Below are 25,192 nucleotides of genomic sequence, written 5' to 3'. Positions count from 1 at the left end.
ATCTTTCAGGTTATAGAGTTTTGAGTAATAGTCTGAAAAGACGTTGACTATCTCATTTGGGTCATATACTTTTGTACCACGATCAGAATAGATCATGTGGATTTTTTCTTTTGCTTTTTTTTCCTCTTAATTTCCTAGCCAACAGTCTACCTGCACGATTCCCAAGTTGATAGAATTTCTGATTTAGCCTGCGTTTGTTGCTTTTTAAACATTGGCCAGTGGTCTATAATTATGTATGATAAATACCAGCTATATTAAGGATATTCTCCAGCGCAGTTTTTGTATGCTTCTTTTTTATTTTCTGTTCTTCTAATTAATGGACCGAGCAAATCCCTTTTATGAAAACGCTGCAGGAGTTTATCGAATATTACTGTTTATAGGTTTTTCTGTATAGCGCAAGTATATTGTTTTTTTTTTCATCTCTGTGTTCTAAAAGCAGCTCAATAATAACAAATCTGTAAAATACAAAAATAAGCGCAAATGGATAAAAGAAAAAGAATACTTTGGTACCTGTAAGATAAATTAAGGTTTATCATGTGGTAGGGAATATAGATTGTAAGCTCCACTGGGGCAGGGACTGATGTGAGTGTTCAAATATTCTCTGTAAAGCGCTGTGGAATATGTATGCGCTATATAAGAAACTGTCAAATAAATAAATAATGTTTACAGCTCTTTTTGGACCATGGAGCCGATGGCGATGCTCTACACTTGCTCTACCTCTAAATTTACCTTAATTTATCTTTACAGATGCAGACTTCTCTTTCTTTACCATTACCTTTTTTTAAATCTATTAGCGATCATTTTTGTATTTTCTTTTTTTCTCTGTTTTAATCATTTGTAACATTTTATTTTGCAGTTTTTCAAAAGGAAGACCAGATGCACCGATGTCTAAGCTTATTACACCAAACCATGTTAAAGCTAAATCAAGTCTTTTTCAACGCTGTTTGTCAGTCACGGCAGCCGATACTAAAAGTCCATCTGCATCCAAAGCTGCTACAGACGCACTTGTGCAACCTTTTAAGAAAAAACTTTGCTCGTGGTCAAATGATCAAATGAAAACTCCAACAAGACAGGACTCTAGTAGTGCCACAGAAAGTCCTCTACAGGAGAATCACACAGAAGTGGGAATATCCGATTTAGGAAACAATACTCAATCAGGCATGTGTGACAAAACGATGTTTGTTTGTTGTTGTTTTACAGTATACCAGCATGAGGTTTTTTAACTCGATGCATCTTAAATAGGGTCATTTACAATTCAGTCCTCTTGATGTCAGTGTTTAAATAACATCTGGAGGTTTTGAGGCACATGTAAAAATTTCCACCATATATGCTTTAGAGAGAAAGACAGCGTGCCCAGATCTGCATATGACAGTTGTGTTTTGGAATATTTTGCTTTAATGCTGTGCTTGTATTAAATGTACTATGTGTCCTTTTTGTTTACTAGAAGTTCACACTCATTTGGTCCCTAACCTGCGCTGTGCCAGAGACATGCAAGAAATGAGAATACGGAAGAAACAAAGGTGTAAGATTAGTCCACACCCGGGCTCATTGTATCAGCTGAAAACATCTTCTGCCAACAGAATATCACTGGTGTCGGCTGTAGGAGGAAGGCGGCCCACAGTGTATACTAAGGCTCAGGTACTGTTATTGTACTTCTTAGTAAAGTGTTACAAATATAGCCAGAATTAGCTTTTTTGTACACCCCTCAGAGGAGTTGCTAACAAAACAAAAATACACATTTTTTGGGGAATAATATTGGGGAATTGGGGGCTATTTGGTGTGCTGCTGGCGATTTTTAGTGCTGTTGTTCTGGCACTTAGTAAACATCTCCTGCAATTCAGTTGGCTTGCAAAGGATTTTTAAAAGAAATATATACATTATAACAGTCTGGTGTAAATGATAGTTTACTCTGGAGCACTATCGCGAAGCGCAAATCCCATTAAGCTATATTTTATGGCCAATGGAAGAGGAGGAGAGGTACAAGGAGACCCAAGATGTATATACGATTGTGGTTTTTTAGTCCTGAAGTCCCCAATCCTGACTTCAATAAACTCTGGGATGCTTTCATTTAAGGCAGTAGCTTGTCGTTTTGTAGTTTTCAGAATACCATTCTTTATTGGGCCTTTAAGTTACATTTTAGGATTAAATTAGGTGTAATTTGCAACCTTTCTTTAAAAAAAAAAAAAACCTTAAGTCGCGGGTGTGCTGTGCAGGTGTCTGACAGAATTGTTGCCCCTGGAGATTGCATAGAGTGACCTGTGGGCCTCAGGTGTACTTTGTAGAAGAACCCTCTACCAGTACCTGGCAGTAATGTGAGTAAGCTGCCATTGGTAACATTTCGTGTAGCTGCTAATGCCTCTTCTATCTTGATTCAGTTGTACAGACTTGGTGTTGTGAAGAATAACATTGGAATCAGTAGTGAACGTGCAAGAACGTTTGAATTTCATTGCATGGATTATTTTGGGATGGAATGTCTTTTGGCTAGTGGCGGAGTGCAGGTAGCAGACGGTGGATGGCTGGTACCCTCTGATACATTGTTTGCAGGCAGACTGGAGTTCTACAGGTAATACATCTGCTCTGAAATCCCTGATCAATGTAGACTGGTATAAAAGTGAACACGCATGCCATGTAATTGCCAAATAAATAGCATCAGCCCCTTAGCTGAATCTGTCATATCACATGGAATAAGTTGTTTATCATATTAACCACTGAGCAGTTGTTCTCATTTGATAAATAACGATCATCTGTTTGGTGCGGTCAGGCTGGTGTATTGCGGGCTCCTTAAGGTGGCCATACACATTTCCAACTTGTCTGAAGGGCAAGTTGGACCCGATTTCCCTTTAACTTCTCTGACCGCTCCTTGTGTGGCGTTCCATACATTTTTTTTTACATACGAATTTTATCGCATGTGATTTATTGTACGTAAAAAGGACTTCCTGCCGGGGGAGTTCAAGGGAATGCGCTTCCAAGACCACCTACTAGTACTCTTGCTGCTGCTGGCATCCGCAGAGGGAGGCTGCGATTGCAGCGGGCCAGCAGGAGATTTCAAAACTCCCATTCAAATCAATCAGCAGCTGCTTGTTGATTTGAACGGGAGTTTTGAAATCTCCCACTTGCTGTTACCGCAGCCTGTTCCCCAGCGGCCTTTTTATCTGGCTGCCAGCGGCGGGGAGAGGATTGGGTGGTCTTGGAGGCGCATTGAGCTGCTGATGCTGCTGCCTGTCAGACTGACATGACAGGCACAGCAGCCGGCAGCAGAGGATGCAGAGCAGGAAGTGCACCTCTCCTGCCTGCCGCTTACCCGCTCTGTAGACTATAGGTGCGAGGCACATCGCGGGTGCATCTTTTGTGCCGCTGATTTGTCCAATTCCAATTTGCTTTACATAACATCTCCAGGCTCTGCCATAGATCACTATGTAAAATCATTTTCAATGGAATTAGGAGTCTGTGACCATGTGCAGCACTGATATTCACAATAATAAAATAAATTGTGTATTTTACTCCTAGTAAGTTAGTTAAGGTGCCCGGCAGGAGACATATGAATATCTCTGGGCTTCTACTCTTCCGTACAGTAGTTGTGCTGATGTTCCCCCACTTTCCCGCAGGTCTCTTTGTGACACTCCAGGGGTGGACCCCAAGCTAATCTCCCCAGAATGGGTGTACAATCACTACCGATGGATTGTGTGGAAACTGGCTGCGATGGAAGCGATGTTCCCCGAGGTGTTTGCTAGCAGGTGCCTGACACCAGACAGAGTACTCTTACAGCTCAAGTACAGGTTGGTGTTGCATTAATGTGTTATGCAGTCATGGTGCCGTGACATCATAGATAATTATAAGGGAATCCGCCTGGTATTCCTTGTGATTAACAGAGAAATAGGGAGAGTTATCCACACCAGGGCGGTATGAAGTCTGCCTAGCATCAGCAAAGACTACACAATCTCCTCACCATACAGTTTTATAGGACCGGAGAAACCTGCAACTAATGGGGCATACACACAGGGCATTTTCGAAGCGATCTGACTTAATTTGACTGGATCGCTTAAAAATGCATCTACATTGCTCAGTGTGCAGGGGCCATAGCGATAGTGATGCGCTGCTCAGTGCATCGCTGCCGCCCGGCAATTAAGATCCAGCATGCTGAATATATCTAGTTAGATCGCCGGTCAGGGCCAGTGTTCTCACCGAAAACACTGGCCCTGACAAATCGCTGGCGATCGCCGGCGCAGAGGCACTCCATCTGACTGGGACGCGCGTGCGTCTCACATGCACGCGAGTCCCAGTTTCAGGACAGCACCGCTGTGGGTCCCTGCCCATATCCACTTCAGGGAGATGGCCAGGGATAGGGTGGATGGCGGGGCGGCGAGGGGCAGCGGGGACCCGTAGCCACGGGGCGCGCGTGCACCCCTGGCGAGAGCCGGCCGCTGGCGGGGGCTGGCGATACTATTGCCAGCCCCTGCAAAAATGAGGCCGGTTCCATCTGTACATATATTCAGTGTAATAGGAGTAATATGCAGTCAAAATGTATTTTATAGAAAGATGTTAAAGAAATCTTATCAAAGCCTACTAACTTTGTTAATGTAAGAAAGCATTAAAACATGGTTGATCATGGTTTTAACACAGCAATGTTTCACAGTATTAATATAATCTATATTAACCCTGGGGAAAGCAAACTAGTTAGGTCAGGTGATTTCCTTATTCAATTGTACTTTTATTTCTATTCTAATGATTATGTGAAACCAGATGGTGGTAGTAGGCATTGTAACTATATCTCTGATAACACAGAACCTTTACGTCTTCAGATATGATGTGGAAATTGATCAAAGCAAGCGGTCAGCCCTCAGAAGGATAATGGAGAGAGATGACACGCCAGCTAAGACATTGATCCTTTGCATCTCTAAAATCATGTCACTGGGCGACGGAGACAAAAGCGAAGCTAGTGACTCAAAGCAAGTGTGTGGGGTCATTGAGGTGACTGATGGCTGGTACGGTATCAGGGCCCTGCTGGACACGGCACTCACGTCTCTGCTGCGCACTGGCCGGATGTTTGTTGGTCAGAAGATAATAGTACATGCAGCAGAACTGATAGGCTCAGAGGACGCGTGCTCACCCCTCGAAGCTCCAGAGTCACTTATGCTAAAGGTATTCTTTATTTCCCACCTTCTCCAGACAGTTCTCCTTTTGTCATCCACCGTGACATCTGTATCCTTATTATTTATAATGTTTTTTGTGGCCATATAATTCATGATGTTGTATCACCGCCAAATCCAAGAGAACCGCAGAGATGTAAGAACTGTTTTCTAGCCACTGTATTGGTTTTCCTGCTGTCACTGAGGTACACACCTCCTTATTACATATTCTTTGCCTTCAGACTCACTTTATGTCCTACTTGCGGTTATTCTGGTTCACTCACAAAGGCAAATTCACTCTCTGATGGACAAAACCATATGAACTGCAGGTGGGGCACACGTAACATTGCAGACAGTTATATTTGGGTGAATTATTTTGTTTCTGTGCAGGGTAAATACAAGCTGCTTAATTTTTACACTGCAATATAGATATCAGTTTAAAGTACACCCCCCCCACCCAAATCTAACTCTCTGCACATTGCCTTTGCAAGTGAACCAGAATAACCCCCACAGTTATGTCACACGTAAGCGTACTTCTTGTTTCAGTTCGTAAAGGCAGAACGTTGGATTGGAAAGTGCATTACACTGTTCTTCATTTACAGTAATGTAACTTTGCTACATTTTTAGGAGGAGGATATCAAATAAATGACACCTCAATGCCAATAATTGATATAGGTACTTGTGTATTATCCGGGCGCCCAATTTTTTCATCTTATGACATTGTACAACCAAAAATCGCATCGCATGCGATGCGACGCGATTGGACCCAATTTTTAATTGTACAGGCACCCAGATGCCTGATTCCTATGTTAAATGCCCCCCCAGACCCGATTTTGGATTGTACACCCACCCTGATGGGTAATGACTATGTTAAAAGGCCCCCAATTGTTAAAAGGCCCCCAGTTGATTTTATATAGTGTGCGCTCGCCACACTATATATAATCAAATCCACGCCGACGTGCATAGTGGGGGTATGAAAAGGTCGGAGGACGCGTACCGCTGCGCTCGCCACGCTTCGGGTTGGCGTTGATAGCGGGGTGGCGTTAACAATGGGGGGGTAATTTAACATAGTCATTACCCATCAGGGTGGCTGAACAATCAAATATCGGGTATGGGGGGGCATTTAACATTGGAATAAGCCCAAATCGGGCATGATCGCGTCGCATCGCATGCTATTATAAAAATTGTACAGTGGGGTTTTAAAACCCCTGAAATCGGGTCCCATTGCATCGCATGCCTTAAGTAGTGCCATGCGATGCGATATATCTGGCGCCCGGATAATACACAAGTACCGTGATATACATCTATTACTATTGATATTTTCCTAGTTAAGTCAGTCCTCAATATCAGTACAGGATACCTATAAACCATATTTGTTGTTCCATTGTGCCTTCCTGTACAAGGTATAGCAGTGTATCTGTCTCTAATATCAAATCAATATCATCCAACCACTGCGCTCGAGACTCTTGGGTCTGGTATGCAATCTACTGATAAATACATTTAGGAGGTCTTTCTGATCTATTCTCAATGGTTGCGAAATTGCAGCGCTGAGTGATGTTGATGGGCTGCGCATGCCCATATACGCTTATGGGCATGTGCAGGCCATCTGTGTGAGCGGACGAGGCAACTTGTGGAGTCGCATCCACGGGAACGCCTAGCGTTTCATGGGCATCCCCATGGTAAATCACCCGTGATGCAGGCACCAGGGGAGGGCAGCTGACGTCACCAGATGTCAGCTGCCCGCCCTCCTCCCGTACCAAGACTCCGCATATCTAAGTCACCAGAGAGTGCCCATGGAATGATTTCATCCACACACTCAAACTGCAAATGGCTGTTTATGCAAAACATTAATTCCCATGTGTGCTGGTGAAAGCGTTCAGGCTGTGGGCAGGCGGGCATTTAGTGGACTCGCAAAGCTGCACATTTCACAGCTTTGCAAGTCAATCAGAGTACCCTTAATCTTGCAGCCCTTGGCAAGAAACCGCAATTTTTTCTGCAAGTCCATACTCTTATCACTCAGAAGTATAAACCTGCTAACTGATATGGCAAAAAAATATATATATATATCTCATAATTCAAAAATCTATTCATTTATTTCCTTTTTATTGTGCATTGCTTGCAACTGACTCTGTATGTTACCACAATAATGTAACAACAGTAGAAACATTGGACTGGCCACATACACATGACATCATAGGGGAAGTGGAACAGTCTTGCATTTTCGGATGCAATATATTTTGTATGTTACTTTTGTATACCTTTTATATATTTAATGTCATTGTTCAGTAACTGACCCTGCCTGTATTTACTTCTCAACTCTACAATATATCGTACTGTATATGTGTATATTTAAACATTATTATTTGATAATGTCCCCAAGAAACTGGTATAGGGCACATACACGGTTCGCTGCAGTCTTTTTCTATTCAATTTTGCTTATATAAGCAAAATTAAATTGAAATCGAATCGTAAGGAAATAGAATGCTTTTGATTAGATTCCGATCCAGGAGTAATAGAATAGAAAAATAGACTATATAGAACACATCTGTACTATATACAGTAGTCTAAATCGAATGTGTACATGGTGTCGTGGGATTCGATCCTGATTGAACAGAAAGTAAATTAATCCAAAATGAATAAATAAATGATAGCGCTCTGGCATTATGACAGTTCTGTGAGCATTAATTCTGGAGTTATCGCACTAGTGACAAACCTTCCCAATCAGAGAAGCGGTACATGGGCAGACTATATGGGCCAAGTGGTTGGAACAGTCCCGCATAGGGGTCAAAATACTCTAGAGTAGATTATTTAACAGCCCATAGCTGAGGTTCTCCCTTTAATTTTCAGAGATGGCTCTATAATTTTGATATTACAGTATAATGTTGAGGTCTCTTATAGTATAGAGCGACCGAATTTTAAAAGATACACCCTTCACCAGACTACATATTTCTCAAACATCCATAGGGTGGGAAGGTAATACAACACTTAAAACTTCAAATCCCTGTGTGCTGGCTCCTCTCCTCTATGCCCCCTCTTACAGTCCAGTTTAGAAAAATGTGCCTCAGGGCCGGATGCATTCTCTGGCTGATCCAGAACACATCTTCAAGATTTTTTTTATTTTACTTTTTTTGTTATTTTTATTATTTTGAGGCAGTTATGACTGGCATCTCTGCCTGCACCGCGGGAGTAGGGAAAGGACCAACCCTCCTCAAGGGTTAATGGTCAGTCTCCAGGCTGCCAGCGCCTGAGGGTACCACTGCATGGGTGCCGGAGGTTAGCGAGCACACCCACAGCATGCTGCCAACCCCTTTTTGTGCAGAAGACACTATCGGTGAGTGTGACACTGGGTCTATGGCCCCGGTGGTGGCGAGGTTGCATCACTGATGCGGCCAGTTGAGGGAGAGCCTGTGCCATTATGTGGACGGGGCCTCCTGAGAGCAGGGCCAGCACAGACGGTGGGTGCCATTACAGAAGCAACTGCCTCGGCTCCGCAGCTATACCAGGCCTCTCTGTCAGCACAAGATTGCGGTAACAAGGGGGTACTGGTAGGTGGCTCCAGAGGCTCCTACTGGAATCTGCCATGTTATAAAAGGCTCTGTGTCGCCTGTGTGCTATTTTCATACAGTTAGGGCGATGTGTGCTGGCCTCTCTCTCTGTCACACAGTTTTCTCCTACTGGGGGGACACTTTTGTGTGACCTGTGTATTCAGACTTCTCACAACCGCATCATGCAGGAACCTGCCTGACTGGAGTCTATTTAAAGTCATGATGTTTTTTTTTTTCTACTGAATTAGCGGTAGCAAAGCAGGAAAGACAGGACCTTAAAAAGTCAGTATCTGACCTGGTGGCTGTCTAGCCAGCCTCCTAGTTTGGCCCCTCAGAAATGGCCTCTGCCCTCCATTCTCCAGGATGACTAGAAGGGGAATTTTTGGAGGAGGGGGAGGTTGATTTTGGGGAGGAAAAGGGTGATGAATCCCTACCTCAGGGTGTAGTCTCTGAGATTTGCCATTAGAGAAGTCCTGAAAATTCCTGACAAGGAGGTAGAATAGGTTGAACAGAGGTTTTTTTCAACTAAATGAAATCCTTGGCTGCGTATCAAAGGTGCTTTACCGTTTATTTAAAGAAGCTTGGGCTCAGCTGAAAAATAAGTTTGTTACCTAAGAGGTTTTTTGTAATCTTCCCCTTTACTTCGAATGATCGTAAGGTTTGGGAGAATCCTCCTGTGGTAGACACCTCTTTGTCCAGACTGTGAGAAAATTGTCCTCCCAGTACCGGGCGCTTTATCCCTTATGGACCCGGCGGACCGTAAACTTGAGAATAGCTTGAAAGGGATTTTTGTGGCGGCAAGGGCAACCCAGAGGTTTGTCATAGCTGACTGCTGGATTACCAGAGCTATTAGTCAGTGGGCAACTATTGCTGAGTCTGCTTTGGATGAGGAGGCTCCACAGGTTGATGTTGCCACTTTAAGTCATATACAGGAAGCTGCGATTTTCCTTTGTGAAGCTCTTAAGGAGATTGTAATGGTTTTTGGCCGCACCTCTACAATGATGGTCTCAGCCCGCAGGACTCCTTTGCACCAATGCAAATAGGAGCCAGAACACAGGGAATTTAAGTTTTTAGTGCACCCGCTACTATGGACTATATACCCCATTGTTCTATTACCTTCCCAGTATACCCTATGGACTACGAGAAAAGGATTTACCGGTAGGTAATTAAAATCTTATTTTATTGGTCATGTTTGTTTTTTGGACTGAGCTGTTTTTAAATGAGTAACCCTGTTGTAACTTATTTCAGATTGCAGCTAACAGCACTCGCCCTGCTTGCTGGTATATCAAGCTTGGGTATTTCCGTGACCCAAGACCTTTTTGTCTCCGCCTATCCTCACTCTTTGCTGGAGGTGGTGTAGCTGGGTGTGTTGATGTGGTTATACAAAGGATCTACCCTATGCTGGTATGTATGGGAGTCCATCTCTATCATAATGTTTATAGTATGGGGACTGCATCCACTGCATTTTGCACATTTTACTCCCTGGTGTTTGGGGGGGGGGGGGGGGGGGTTTAATAGAGTGCGAAAACCAGGAAGTGCAGGACAACATGCGAGTTCTCACATTTTTAAAGCGACAATCATTCCATGGCAACTCAAGGTTTTTCTGTATAAATGATTTTGCTTTAAAAATGAGAACTTGCACAAAGTCCCACAATTCCTGGTTCTCACACGCTATTACATTTCCCCATGGTAATAGACTACTTGGCTGACTACTCTTTCTCATTTAAAGACATTTCAGTTGGTTTACCAGGGCGTCCTACTGGGGTTCCATACTTTATACTCACACAACATCCTACTTACAGAATTAAAATCTCTACCCACTAGCCATTGTTCCTAATGTTATTATATGGAGATCTTCCACTAACGCATGGTAGGTTATACATTATTTTTACTTGTTACCTTCCTGTGATATACCCATGACTATAAGTAATTAGGACACCACTATGTTTGGGAAATATGTTAACATTTCAAAATCTTTTTCTTTTAAGTGGATGGAAAAAATGGCCAATGGTACGTATGTATTCCGCAATGAGCGGGCGGAGCAGAGAGAGGCGGAGAGGCACTCGGCAAGGCAACAAAAAAATCTTGAAATATTATTTGGCAAGATTCAGCAACAGTTTGAAGAACAAGAAGGTATGATGTATATTTTAGGAACATCTAATACAGATATTTGCACAGAAACCATTTTATTACAATAACCAAGCAAACTTTTTGTTCAGGTTAGTGAGAGATTTCTTATCTTCATGATGCTTTCTTTATCTACTATGACTAAATAAATTGAACCTATGAAATCTAATTTGAATATTTTCTATAAGGGGGTGATGTCTCTGTAATGAGGCGTTACTTAGTCTTCTGTATATACTTTACACTAATAATGTACTTTCTGTTATTTAGCATGTGCCAGAGGGAAGAAATGCCGTTCTTTAAGTGGACCTCAAATCTCTGCGCTTCAAGATGGTGCAGAAATTTACGAAATCATTTTGAATGAGCCTGACCCTGGCTACCTGGAGGTAAGGTGAATAGGACAGCAGTGTCTAAAAAATGTAGTTTACTTTAACTAAAGGCAGTAGCGGGACCATTCAGAGAAATTGTCTTCAAGAACAAAAGATCTGCCCCTGTTTCTACTAATGTTCCCATGGAGTCATTCAATATTAGGGCGGGATGTAATGAGGCAAGAGGCAATCGTTTACAGGACAAAACTGCCCCTTTAAAAAAAACAACTGAGTTTGCCTTGGCATTTCTCACGGCAGCCACACTCACAACGCATTACATCTCGCCCTTGGTGACCAAGTAGAGTCCTAGATGTGTGTTTGCAGTCTCCTAAGTGCAGGTAAGCAGTATTTCTTTTGGAAAAACAGTATTTGGGGTCTTACGGTGCCCATACACTGAGCCGATTCCAACAAATCGGCTCAGTTTGATGTCACCTGCTGACTGGCCGACCACCCGACCTGGGACCTCCCTCCCCAGGTGGGCAGTGTGGTCTGTGGGGCGGACAGCTCTTAGTGGCGGGGGGGGGCAGGCAGAGGGGTCCGTCCAAGCAGCGGCGGTGACTGGGAGCTTTGTAGCCAGGAGGTTGCTGTATATTTTTAAATGACTGACCGGATGTTGATTGGCTGGACCCCGCTGCCTGCCCCCCGCAGCAGTTCCCCGGGAGTATTACATGCAATAAATTGTATGTGATTTATTGCATGCAAAAATTGCACATCAAGTGCCAGATCGCATATGAGCTTGCTGGGGAGCTCTCAAGGGCAAACTGGTCCAACTTAGGACAAATCGGCCCAGTGTATGGGAGCCTTTAAAACACTATCTTCTCAGCAGATAGGAATATGGCTGATACACATGCATAATAATGTGTAAACTTACATTAACTTTAGATTTTTTTTAGTTTGTTGATGTGGTATTTTGAGTTGCATACACACAAACATTCAGCCCGAGATACGTGGTCAGTTTCTGACTTAAATACAGTATGGAGCACAGCCGCAGATTCACGTTGCTGGGTGCATCCCCTCTTCTGTGCATATCTCAGAATCAGGCCCTTAATGCTCTGTTTGCATAGAAGAGCAATGCATGAAATGCACAGAGACTGCAAGAAGCGACAGTATATCTGTATATGATCCCACAGAGATCAAGTTATCCCGTGTCTTCTAGTTTTACGCAGATTTCATCGCCCATGTGTGAAAGTCCTTACAAGCCAGCATTAATTTCTGGAACAAAGTTGGGTACTTGTGTAGTTTCACGGCAGCAGGCTGCCTAGCGTAGTAAGCGTAGTGTCTCCGCGGCAGCCCTGCGTAGTTAGCATAGTCACCGTACTGTCCCTGGCAAGCCTAGTGAGCCCCTCACACAGCGCCAGTAACCGCCAGATCCCCTGCGCTGGTGCGTCTCATGCACCATAAAGGAGGCATTTGCCAGTGCTCCATTTTACATACTGGCAAATGCCTCCATTTGAAACCCCACTATCCATGCCAGCCCGAAGCGTGGCGAGCGCACGCGGTACGCATCCTCCCGACTTGTTCATACCCCCACTGTCCACGTCGGCGTGGACTTGATTTTATAAAAGGTGGCGAGCACAGCGAGCCACCAAGCCCGAAGCATAGCGAGCCCTGTGAGGGGGCGCGGATTACGTTACATGTATGCCACAATTGGGCTCGGGGGCTCGCTGCGATCGCCACACTTTATAAAATCAACTCCACGCCGACGTGGATAGTGGGGGTATGAACAGGTCGGGAGGATGCGTACTGCGTCCCCTCGCCACGCTTCGGGCTGGCGTGGATAGTGGGGGTTTCAAATAGAGGCATTTGCCAGTATGTAACATGGAGCACTGGCAAATGCCTCCTTTATTGTGCATGAAATGCACTTGCGCCCGCACCCCCCCCCCCCTTTGTGCAGGAGACGCACGTGCTACCGAACCCCTAATCCTGTCGGCAATACTTACTGAGACGCACAAGCGTCTGAGATGCATCTGACAGATGGAGCGCCTCTCCACACATGATCCCCTCTCCGCCGGCGTCCACCAGCGCAGGGGATCTGGCGATTACTGGTGCTGTGTGAGAGGCGCTCACTAGGCTTGCCAGGGACAGTACGGTGACTATGCTAACTACGCAGGGCTGCCGCGTCCAGAAATAGGCGCGCAGTGCCCCTTTGTCTTTTGTTCCTCCACTTGCAAGATCCCCACAGCCTTTCAATGTTTTGGGTATGAACCCCAGTCTCCGGGTCCACGAAATTATACTGATGGTTTACACGTGCATGATGGTATCCTGCCTGCTTAAGCTGTTCAGTGTTGTATGCACGCCAACAATCAGAATATATAGTGGTACCCGGTTCTATATACTTGTTGATGGCGGACATCAGGGTGCTGGCATCACGGCTGGGCACAGGCGTTGCAAAGTATTCACCGGTGTCTCAGGGTATACCTCCAAACAGCCACTGTTGAGGCAGGACGCGTCCAACATGATTTTTTCACTGGACAAAAGAGCCTTTAGTCCACCTCCACTATTTTGCCTGGACCGCTAATCCGGTGTTGGGGCTGTGACATGAAATCCAGGGTGCAGGCTTCCCGCATAAGGTTATTATAACTCAGTGTTTTTTTAGAAATCAAGAGGTGCCGCTCACAAAATGTGATACTTGTTAGCTCCTCCGCCCAAGAAAATATGAAGCATAGAAGCGTCATAAATGTCAGATGGCATCCTGGAAACCACTGTGCGGCCCGGAGACTAACCTTCTTGCCACAGCTTCTTATGTGGCAGCGCCACATCCGCTCCTTGACATTGAGCCTCATTGGATGCACATTTACATGTCTTTGTCTCTGGGAGGAAGTGGTGACGTTGTAAAAAATTCAGACTCCTCCTCCGTCTGTGGCAGGTTAAAGATGGTTAATTTGTCGGCAGCCATAACTGACACAATGTACTGCTGACTGACTACGATAACTGCATAACGCTGACTTACTACCCTGGCTCTGACAGGGATGCTGGCTATGTTAACTACTTAAGCGGCCGCAGGAACACTACGCTACTTCTGACAAGGGACACTGACTACGTGAACTACGCTGGCCGAGGGAACACTACGCTGATTCTGATAGGGACGCTACGCTGACTATGTAACTGCCGCCGCGAAACTACACAAGTACCCAAAGTTGATATTCGAAGAAGAATTGATGATAAATCGATTATAGATTAGAACTTTTTATTGGCTAAGCAAGGTTCTTTTAGATAAGGCCAGAACAGATCAAGGGACCAGGGTCTACTATGTAGAACAGGGGTATGCAACATACAGCTTACCAGCTGTTATGGAATGGCATATCCCTGCATACCCTGCCACTGTTTTAGCACGCCCTAATAGCAAAGGGCATGCTGTGATTATGTATCTTCACAGCTGGAAGGGGACATGTTGCTTTACGGCTGCAGTGGAAAGGTAGCCTCTTGGTATAAGGAGAAAGCCAAATGTACATTTACACGAAGATCTTCCGTCCATGTCTAGATTCCCCCTGTGGCGGATACAAAAACTTCTCTGTAGGAGATTATATATGCATTTCAATTAAACAAATATTGGTGTTTGCTGAAATGGTCCCTTTAAATCCGAATAACCATCTTTCCTGACTTTCAGTCTTGTCTAAATAGTGAGCAGCTCCGGGCACTAAACCACCACAGACAAACGTTAAATGACAAGAAGCAGGCCCAGATCCAGGCTGAATTCAGGAAAGCCATTGAGTCTGCTGATCAGGGAGATACTGGCTGTGCGAGGAGGGATGTGACACCTGTGTGGAAGATAAGGATCGTGGACTACAAAGAGCTTGACAATGCTTCAGGTGCCATTTTAGTCACTTGTGAAGACACTTTTGTCAATAAATCTCAACTGACGTGTATATTAATTAGGAAGGTATCTAAGGCTGATACATTTATACTTGGCATGCTGGACGGATTCCTCGGTGTTGCTAGAAAAGGCTGGCGGTGCTTCTCTGTCTTGAATCACGTGACGTGGATCTCTTAGGAAGAGCCTTCATCAGCTTTCTCTATTAGAGAGATAACAATCTATCTATTAGATAAAAATCTATGGGAAGATTTATAAAATCTTCTAAGGAGGGCAATAGGAGATGTTGCCGCTAGTAACCGATCACATGCTGTCAGTTATTTTTGATTCATCTCCTATGTAGTGTGACTATTGGTAGATTCATTCACTAGGGCTTTGCCGGCTATAGCGCAGCAGATACAGATAGAGCCATCCTCATCTAGCCATTTAATTGGATTAAGTGAGCCAGAGCTGTAGGACGTAATCCTATGATAGCTAATCCCCTACTGTATTGTTCTATGTATTGTATTGCAGCTGAGAACAATAGGCCTTGGTGAGCCATGGCTATCCAGAGAAGGCTAGCTGAAGAAGGCTCCATCTGTACTACTTTTCTAATCTGTGGTTTTATTATTTCATATAGTACATTAGACCAGGCTTGGAAATAGTGGAGGTGAATATAGCGTTTAGAATGGTCAGAGGGATGAAACATTTACTTTGCTCCAGTGGTCAGAGCAGAGTCGGAACAGATTATGGGCCTGATCCTACATCACATGGAACAGGGCGAATTCGGCCTCGTTCTGATGTTTGGGGGTCTGCACAAGCTTGTATCTGCGCATGTTCCCATGGGTGAGCCGATGCCTGCATGGTGTGGGCGGCTGCACCACGGGACGTCAGCCCCATCTTCGCCCTAGCGCTGGTAAATAAGTCAGTTCAGACCGACTTTTTTTGCAAAGGCAGGAGAACACATTTAATGATTGAACCATTGAATGATTTCTCCTGATAGCGGAGGCAGGCAAGGGGATGTGTTCTCGTACAAATCATGGTACCGAAGGGATTAGAGAGGGGAGGGGGTATTCAGGCAGAGCTAACCTGAACCAGGGCCTATGTACATAGGGTTACAGGGAAAGTCAGTGTGGCCTTTTTTTTTTATTATAATTATAAATGTTCATTATTATGAGCCTCTTGATATAGCATGACCGTGCAGTCTGACAAGAACATTACCCAACTTGTATGCAAAAGGATACAGATCTCCACGATTAATGCTAAGGAGTAATATTCTACTGCTAGAAAAAAACAATCTATTCTTGTTTTATAGTGTAGTATGGAATGACCTGAGCAGTATAAATCCACAATGCCTACAAAGCACATTGATACATTTATATTTCGGTAAGACTTCTTTTTATTTTAATAGCGTGCACCTTAAACATATGGCGCCCATTACCTGATGTGGTGTCCCTACTGAAAGAGGGGGGACGTTTCAAAATGTACCAACTGGCGGCTTCCCAGTCTAAGAGCAAATCAACAGCAGCAGGAGTTCAGCTAACGGCGACAAAGAAGACGCAGTTTCAGCAGCTGCAGGTAAGTGGGCTGGGAAGGGGGGGAGGAGGGGGGGCCGAAGAGTCCCACCCCTGATCATTACAGGTTGTTTCTTTCAGGCCTCACAAAATATTCTGGAACAGATCTATACCGAGAGACAAGTGACAGAGTTCAGTTGTTTTCTGAAGCCTGATTTCACAGCTGCATATGGAGAGGTGGATGTGGTGGGGTTGGTCATCTCCTCACAGCAAAAAACAGGTTTGAAGATTGTATTTTACTGGGTTAATGAGTAATGTAATATTTATTCTTCCACTGTCCTCTTACAGATAACGCTGTTTTTAAAATGAGAGAATATGGGAGAAATGCTGCTTACATGGTTACCAAAAACACAGTGTAGCATCTCTACCTAAGCCCATACACACAGGGTGATTTCACCCATAATCGCTGGTGATATAGACCCTGCCATTTCCTGGGAGCGGCAAGGTCAAGGAATGTGTGGTGTATGCAGTGTCTCCCAATGCCTGCTTCTGATCAGACTTACTCAGGCTTGCAGTTGCAGGTGAACATAGTGATCAATGTTCATCTAGAACTGTAATCGCATCCCAGTTTTAGCAATCTCAAATAGGGAGGAGGCGGTATGCACCTGAATCCAATCCAACCTGATGCATATGGTACTTTAAATGCAATGTGTAATGTGCAATGTGTAATAGTGTAATGTGCAATGTGTAATAGTGTAATGTGCAATGCTGTAATAGTTTTCACCATCGTTAACTCAGTCATTCAATTAACACATAAAAGCAAATTACAGGGGTTTAACATTTTATATTTAACAAGTTTTTTCCCCAGCTATTTGAATAAAATACAGAAGTAAATGGAAATATTTATATATCATTTCTCTGTCTTGCCAGGTTCTGCTCCAATGGTCTATCTATCTGATGAGACTGGTACGGTTGTAGCTATAAAGTTCTGGACAGATCTAGCACAGCTATCCCTGGAAGAGCTCACCAAGCCATGTACATTTATTGCCGCAAGTAATCTGCACTGGCGATCGGAGTATATGTCTGGAATTCCCATAGTGTTTGCTGGAGATCTGTCCTTTGTTGTAGCAAATCCCAAAGAGCATCATCTACAAAAAGCCATTCAGAACCTTCGGCATTTTGTCCAGGTAACTAATGCTGCATAGGAATAATATGACCCAAACTGGAAGTAAACTTGTTGAATTAGTGTGTGTGTGTGGGGGGGGGGGGGGGGGTGTTAGGAGGAGCGCAATGAGTGTGAGTGTGCACAGCGGGGGAGCGCAATGAAGCCCCTTGCGGACACGCTGCGCTCGCCACCTATTTTATTCTCCCTCTATGGGGGTAGTGGACCCCCACGAGGGAGCAGTCGGGATTCTGATGTCGGAGTAATGACTGTCGGAATCCCGACTGTCGGGGAGACGTCCGGCACCCGACTACAGGGCACAGCCATTTGCGTCCATATTTGAAAGCCATATCGTTAGGTACTCTGCGAGCAATAACCTTTAATATGGCAGGGGCTTAGTGCTGGTCATGATGTAGCGGTTATAATGCTGGTATACATGATGTAGGTTATAATGCTGGTATACATGATGTAGAGGTTATAATGCTGGTATACATGATGTAGAGGAGAGGGGACTTGATTGTTAAATCCTGTCAGGAGTCCAGTCTTGGTTTAATCATCTAGGCCCGGTGCTCAGCTGTTGGAGTAATTCTATGGCAGGACACAATGAAGCTGCTTTGCATATTACAATCTTAACCTGAGGATATTTTCTGTGCAGTCTGTCCAAGAGTATTGCAGAGAAGCGGAGCTTAAACTGATGGACATCCTGCAATTCCGTCATCCAGAGGAAAGGCGGTCGTCAGCACACTGCACTTTAAATCCACACACACCTATAAGTGCCGCAAGCAGGAGCTCTGTAAGTTCACTGTACTGTTGTTTGACTTTTTCTGTAAATGCATGTATTAGGGAGCAACATGAATTACAGTAGGTTGGTATCCTATTTCCTTGTGACCGTTTGCTGCAATACAATAATTGGGATACACAGGCTTACGCACAAATTACATTTGTCCTAAAGAAAAGTGATTGATAGGACAAAATCATTTAGCTACTATTGAACATGGTTGTTTAATATAACAGACATCAAGGGGCTTCAGAACCTCGAACCATCTGTCTCCTCACACAGCACTATCTTAACCCCTTCCCGACATTTGACGTATATATACGTCATGGCCGGGATGTACTTCCCGACACATGACGTATATATACGTCATGACTTCAAAGTGCCACTGCGTCTCGAGACGCAGTGACAGAGGGACGATGTCTGCTGTCCCTGACAGCAGACATGTCCCTGCATGCCCAGGGGGGGCTGCGATGCCGCCCCCCCGTCGGCGATCGCTGTGATTGGCTGTTCAGTGTGAACAGCCATTCACAGCGTTTTCCTGTGTTACCGGCGAATCAGACGCTCGGTAACACAGGTGTCAATCACCGCCGGGCGTCAGGGGGCATGAGGGGGTCATCGGTGACGACGACACCTCACCCCACCTGCCCCCAAGGCTGTGATTGGTCCGTGGGACCCACGGACCAATCACAGCCAAGGCGCGTGATTTAAACTAACGGTGACTGCGCTGCAGACGCCATTCCGGTCTGGAATTGCGTGCAGAGCGGTCACCGTGCCAATCTGTCGTGATACATACCTGATCCTTGCCTGAAACTTACCTGATCACCGCTGATCACCGCTGGTAGCGTGCTGCCAGCAGCTGGATACTTCCTGGATCTTGTGACTTCTGTGTGTGCTGCTGCAGCAGTGTCATAGAGTCACAGATTGTGAGAGATAGGGACAGATAGTGACAGAGAGTGATAGAGAGTGATAGATTTTGTGTCTGCTGCACCCCCTTTTGTGCTGATCACTATATCTGAGGTGATCAGCAACTTTTTGGGGGTGCAGAGGTTTTTTTTTATATATATACCTGTCAGTTGCAGCAAAGGTTGTGCTGCGTGTGCAACTGACTGCTGCCCCCCCCCCTTTTGTGCTGGTCAGTTTTAATTAATTAATCAGCAACTTTTTGGGGGTCCAGGTTTTTTTTTTAATATATATACCCTGTCAGGTTGTGTGTCTGCTGCCCCTCACTGCTAATCAGTGGTGCATCACTGCATCACTGATCTGCAGTTTTTTTTTTTTGGGAGAGTGCAGTGGGGTTTTGTTTTTACACCCACGTTGCTTGTGTGGGTGTCCTGTGGCCGCTGAGCGCTGATCAGTGACGTACAATCACTGAACAGCATTTTTGGCACAGGGTTGATATCATTTTTTTTTCTGCAGTTTTTTTAAATTTTTTTTTTTTTTTGGAGAGTGCTGTGGAAATTTTTTTAAAATTGTTTTTACACCCACGTTGCTTTTGTGGGTGTCCTGTGGCCGCTGATCAGTGACGTACAATCACTGAACAGCATTTTTGGCACAGGTTGATATCATTTTTTTTCTGCAGTTTTTTTTAAATTGTTTTTTTTTTTGTTTTTACACCCACGTTGTTTTTGTGGGTGTCCTGTTGCCTTTGAGCGCTGTTCAGTGACGGACGTTACTGACCAACATCTGTGCTCAATTTTTGGCGCAGGACCTTTTTTCTTTTAACCCCTTCAATTTTTTTTTTTTATTATTGGGATCAAATTCCTGTATAAAGTATTTTTTTTTTCTGCACTACATACACACTACACACTACATACCCCCCGTGTTGAAATAAAGTTTGTACCCCCCCTACACTATACACGTGTTGAAACATTACACTTACAGAAACACAAAAATAAAAATGGCATCCCAAATGTCATCCCAGTCATCCAGAAGAATGTATTCAGCGGAGGAGGCATATGCCATGCTTGCCTCTGACTCTGACACAGCCAGTGATGCAAGCGGGGAATTTGAAGGATTCGCCTTAAGCTCCTCTTCCTCCTCTGCTGATGAGGGACCCCCTCAAAGACGCCCCCGTAGAGCAGCTGAGACCCCCCCCAAATGATTGATCCCGTATGGACCCCACCACCAGACAATTTTGAGTCCCAGGTTCCTGAGTTTTTGGCCATCCCAGGAATCCAATTTGATTCAGCAGGTCTCAGAGAAATTGACTTTTTCAAATTATTTTTCTCTGATGATTTTATAAATTTAATGGTGGACCAAACTAATTTATATGCCCAGCAGTTTATTGCTCAAAACCCCACGTCATCATTTGCTAGGTGGACCCCTGTAGATGCAGTAGAGATGATGACGTTTTGGGGTCTGGTGTTACATATGGGCATAGTAAAAAAGCCAGAAATTAGGCAATATTGGAGTACAGATGTTCTGTACAGCACCCCATTTTACCGTATGGCCATGACTCGGGCTCGTTTTGAGATAATCCTTAAATTTTTACATTACACCGATAATACACTGTGCCCACCCAGAGATGATCCCACCTTTGACCGGCTATTCAAAGTCAGGCCGGTCATTGATCATTTCAGTGCCAAATTTGCAGAGATGTACATCCCTGAAAAATTTATTTGTATTGACGAGTCCCTTATACATTTTAAAGGAAGGGTTAAATTCCGCCAGTACCTTCCCAGTAAGAGGGCAAGGTATGGCATAAAAATGTATAAGCTGTGTGAAAGCACCTCAGGGTACACCCACAGGTTTAGGGTATATGAAGGGAAGGATTCAAGAATTGAACCGCCAGAATGCCCCCCCTCCCTCGTAGGTGTTAGTGGAAAAATTGTCTGGGATTTAGTGCACCCCTTCCTGGATAAAGGTTATCACCTCTATGTGGATAACTTTTACACTAGCATCCCCCTGTTTAAGCCCCTTGGTTCAAGAGGTACAGCAGCTTGCGGTACTGTGCGTAAGAACCAAAGAGGCCTCCCAAAAACGCACATTGCCCAAGTAATGAGAAGGGGTGAAAGCAGGGGAATATGCACCGAAAATATGTTGTTGGTCAAATATAAGGACAAGAGGGATGTCCTTATACTGACAACAATTCATGGAGACAGTACCACCTCCATCCCTGTACGAGGTACCAGTACCCACACCTCAAAACCTAATTGTATCCTAGATTACAATAGGTACATGGGCGGAGTGGATCTTTCAGATCAGGTACTGAAGCCGTACAGTGCCCTGCGGAAAACAAAAATCTGGTACAAGAAGCTGGCCGTGTATATCATCCAGATGGCACTGTATAACGCTTACGTGCTATTCCGTTCTACCAGCCAGAGGGGGACATTTATGCACTTTCAAGAGGAAGTCATAAAGGGCCTAATATTTGGGAACCAGCAGGCAGAGGGCCCCAGTACTTCTAGTACTGTCCCCCGTATTGTACCAGGGCAGCATTTTCCTAACGAAATCCCCTCCACTGCAAGAAAGGGCAGGACACAAAAAAGGTGCAAAGTTTGCTATAAAAAGGGAATAAGAAAGGAAACTATTTTCCACTGTGAAACTTGCCCCGACAAACCCGGCCTATGTATAAAGGAGTGTTTTAAAATCTACCACACATCTATGGATTATTAGGTTCATCATTTCACCGTGCTTCGGGGGTCTTGCTAATGCCACATAGCACCCACCAACATTCCACCAGAATCTGTGCTGCAAAATCCAAAAATCACTCCTTCCCTTCTGAGTCCTGCCATGCACCCAAATGGTATTTTTTGGTCACATGTGAGACATTGCCGTACTCGGGAGAAATTGGGGCACAGATTTTGGGGTGCTTTTTCTCCTTCATTCCTTGTGAAAATGTAAAATTTTGAGCCAGAACTGCATTTTTGTGTAAAATGTAATTTTTCATTTGCACAGCCCAGTTGTATCAAAATTGGTGAAACCCCTGGGGGTTTGAAATGTACACTATACCCCTAGATGAATTCCCTGAGGGGTGTAGTTTGCAAATTGGGGTCACTTGTGGGGGGGTTCCACTGTATTGGTGCTTGGGGGGTCTTGCTAATGCGACATAGCACCCACCAACATTCCACCAGAATCTGAGCTGCAAAATCCAAAAATCACTCCTTCCCTTCTGAGTCCTGCCATGCACCCAAATGGTATTTTTTGGTCACATGTGAGGCATTGCCGTACTCGGGAGAAATTGGGGCACAGATTTTGGGGTGCTTTGTCTCCTTCATTCCTTGTGAAAATGAAAAATTTTGAGCCAGAACTGCATTTTTGTGTAAAAAATTTAATTTTTCATTTTCACTGCCCAGTTGTACCACAATTGGTGAAACCCCTGGGGGTTTGAAATGTACACTATACCCCTAGATGAATTCCCTGAGGGGTGTAGTTTGCAAAATGGGGTCACTTGTGGGGGGGTTCTTAAATTTTAGCATCTTATGGTGCCTAGAAACCTACATGGTGCCTAAAAAATAATCTCATAAAAAGGAGGCTCCAAAATCAAGTAGGTGCTCCTTCTATTATGAAGCCTGTGGTTTGGTCAACGTGCACACTAGGGCCACATATAGGATATTTATGAAAATAAAAGAATTGGGGGAATCAATTTTTAGTCACATTTCTCTAGTAAAATCTACTGTGTTCCTTAGAAAAATGTATTAAAATTGAAAATCTGCAAAAAAAAATGAAATTTTGAAATTTCACCTACACTTTGTTTTAATTCCTGTGAAACACCTAAAGGGTTAACAAACTTCCAAAATGCTGTTTTGAATACTGTGAGGGGTGCAGTTTTTGAAATGGCATCATTTATGGGGGTGTCTCACATACAAGTCCCTCAAAGTCACATCAGAACTGAACTGGTCCCTAAAAAAATCAGTGTTTGAAATTTTCTTGAAAATTTGAGAATTTGCTATTCATATTGTAAGCCTCCTAGTGTCCAAAAAAATTAAAAGGAAGTTGAAATAATGATGGAAACATAAAGTAGACATATGGTCTATGTTAGTTATTAACTATTTTGAGTGGTATGATTATTTGTCTCACAAGCAGAAAATGTAACATTTTGCAAATTGCTAAATTTTCCATTTTTTTACGACATTTTGGTATTTTTCACAAAAAAACACAGACTGTATCGACCCAAATTTACCACTAATTTGAAGTACAATGTGTCACGAGAAAACAATCTCAAAATCACTGGGATAAGTAAAAGCAAAAAAAAGTTATCCCCACTTAAGTGATACATGTCAGATTTGAAAAAAAAGGGCTCTGTCAGGAAGGCAAAAACTGGCTGTGTCAGGAAGGGGTTAATGTAGTGGAAACAGTGCATGTTTCTCTTTTATCCAGCAGGGGACACTGGAGTGATGCTTACAATAGGGTATAGATTGGTAGTCACTGGGAGCTGGCACTTTAAGAATTTTGATCAGTGTGACTACTCCTCCCCCTCTATACCCCTCCCATAAGCCAGTCCTAGACTAATGCCCTCCAGAGCTGGTTGCTTTTTTCTGGGCTCGTCCTGTTATTAGATTAGGGATCTGCAATCAGCAAGAGAAGGAGAGGCAGCTGCTGCACTGTCTTTGCCACTGCGCTTTGCACAGGGGTCTCTGGCGATTAAACCACCATCTCGGGGGAATCGGACCCCTTGTCTAGTTGCATCCGGCCAACACAGGCAGCTTGTGAGTATAGTGCCTGCCGCATGACTAGCGGCAGGACAGGCATTGTTAAACCGGTCATTTGTTTCACTCAGTGGCAGGAACGCTGGCTTTACAAAGCGGTGTCATCGCAAAGGTGCGGAAATAGCTTACCAGGCTACCTCTTCGCTCCCAACGGTACTCAAAGATGCCGGCAGACATTTTCTTCAGACACACGTTACAGGCTGATGGTGTAGATGACCGCTACCGCTGTAGGGAACGGCGCTTATTTCATCAGTGTTGAGGTTATGTGCAGTCTCTCAGCAGGGCTCCATGCTATAAAGAATCTGCTTAGCTCCCTACTTCCTCTGACTCTGAACCAGCCTGGGAACAGGCATTGGTTAGGTCAGTAGCTGATTTATTTAAGGTTTTGGTCCCTAAAAAGTGTTCCTTTACACCTCCTCCAGATTTCTAAGAAAATATTAATCCCCTCTTTACTGCAACCTAATTCTAGACTTTTTTTTTTCCTTTTTGGTCCTCTCGGCCTTCGGTAAGTTTCCTGGGCTGTTCCATGGGGGCAGCAACTACTTCTAGAGGATTCAGAGGCTGTGGGAGAGCCTCTGCAACATTTGCCAACCAGGCAAAAGGATCGCTCTAAAAAGAACAATTTTCAGACTGCTCCTAGCAGGAGTAATAACTCCAGTTCCCTTGCAATAACGACTACTAGGATTTTATTCAAGCTTCTTTTCCTGATGCCACAGCCAGATGGCTCTGTAAGCCTTATCCTACAATTAAAGGATCTCAATCTTTTATTGTTAAATACAAATTCAAATATAGTATTCAAAATACAAATTCAAGATGGAAACCGTCATTGCAGGGTTGGAAAGTGATGAGTTCTGGTATCACTCAAGGTCAAGGACAAAAATTTACACATCTTACATTCTCACCTGCACTATCTGAGATCCGCATTGAAGCAATAACATTACCAGTTCAGAGCCTTGCCCTTCGGCCCATCTGTGGCACCTAGAGTGTTTAGGAAGGTCATCTCAGGAAGGATGACGTTGCTCCGTCTACAAGGAATAACAGTGATTCCTTAACTGGATGACCTTTTGATAAAGGCTCCTTCATGGGATCAACTCCTTCAGCAACCACACAGTCCATTCTACTTCAGCGTGGTTGGAT

General features: G+C 44.2%; 1 protein-coding gene across 1 annotated transcript in view; it reads left to right on the top strand.

Moving 5' to 3' along the window:
* The window catches only part of BRCA2 (BRCA2 DNA repair associated), a 64,769-nt gene that overhangs the window by 36,896 nt on the left and 2,681 nt on the right, over positions 1-25,192 (top strand). Inside the window, exons 13-25 of the mRNA XM_083169810.1 lie at positions 857-1,158; positions 1,445-1,638; positions 2,376-2,563; positions 3,606-3,776; positions 4,800-5,139; positions 9,920-10,075; positions 10,660-10,804; positions 11,066-11,181; positions 14,771-14,972; positions 16,365-16,531; positions 16,609-16,747; positions 17,398-17,654; positions 18,285-18,422. Of these exons, the coding sequence (XP_083025936.1) occupies positions 857-1,158; positions 1,445-1,638; positions 2,376-2,563; positions 3,606-3,776; positions 4,800-5,139; positions 9,920-10,075; positions 10,660-10,804; positions 11,066-11,181; positions 14,771-14,972; positions 16,365-16,531; positions 16,609-16,747; positions 17,398-17,654; positions 18,285-18,422 (2,515 nt within the window). The remainder of the gene's footprint in view (positions 1-856; positions 1,159-1,444; positions 1,639-2,375; positions 2,564-3,605; positions 3,777-4,799; positions 5,140-9,919; positions 10,076-10,659; positions 10,805-11,065; positions 11,182-14,770; positions 14,973-16,364; positions 16,532-16,608; positions 16,748-17,397; positions 17,655-18,284; positions 18,423-25,192) is intronic.

Source organism: Crinia signifera, chromosome 2 (assembly GCF_055691185.1).
Source record: "Crinia signifera chromosome 2, ASM5569118v1, whole genome shotgun sequence".
NCBI classification, from domain to species: Eukaryota; Metazoa; Chordata; class Amphibia; order Anura; family Myobatrachidae; genus Crinia; species Crinia signifera.
The sequence above is the reverse complement of the archived record's forward strand: the minus strand, read 5'-3'. Positions and strand labels throughout refer to the sequence as shown.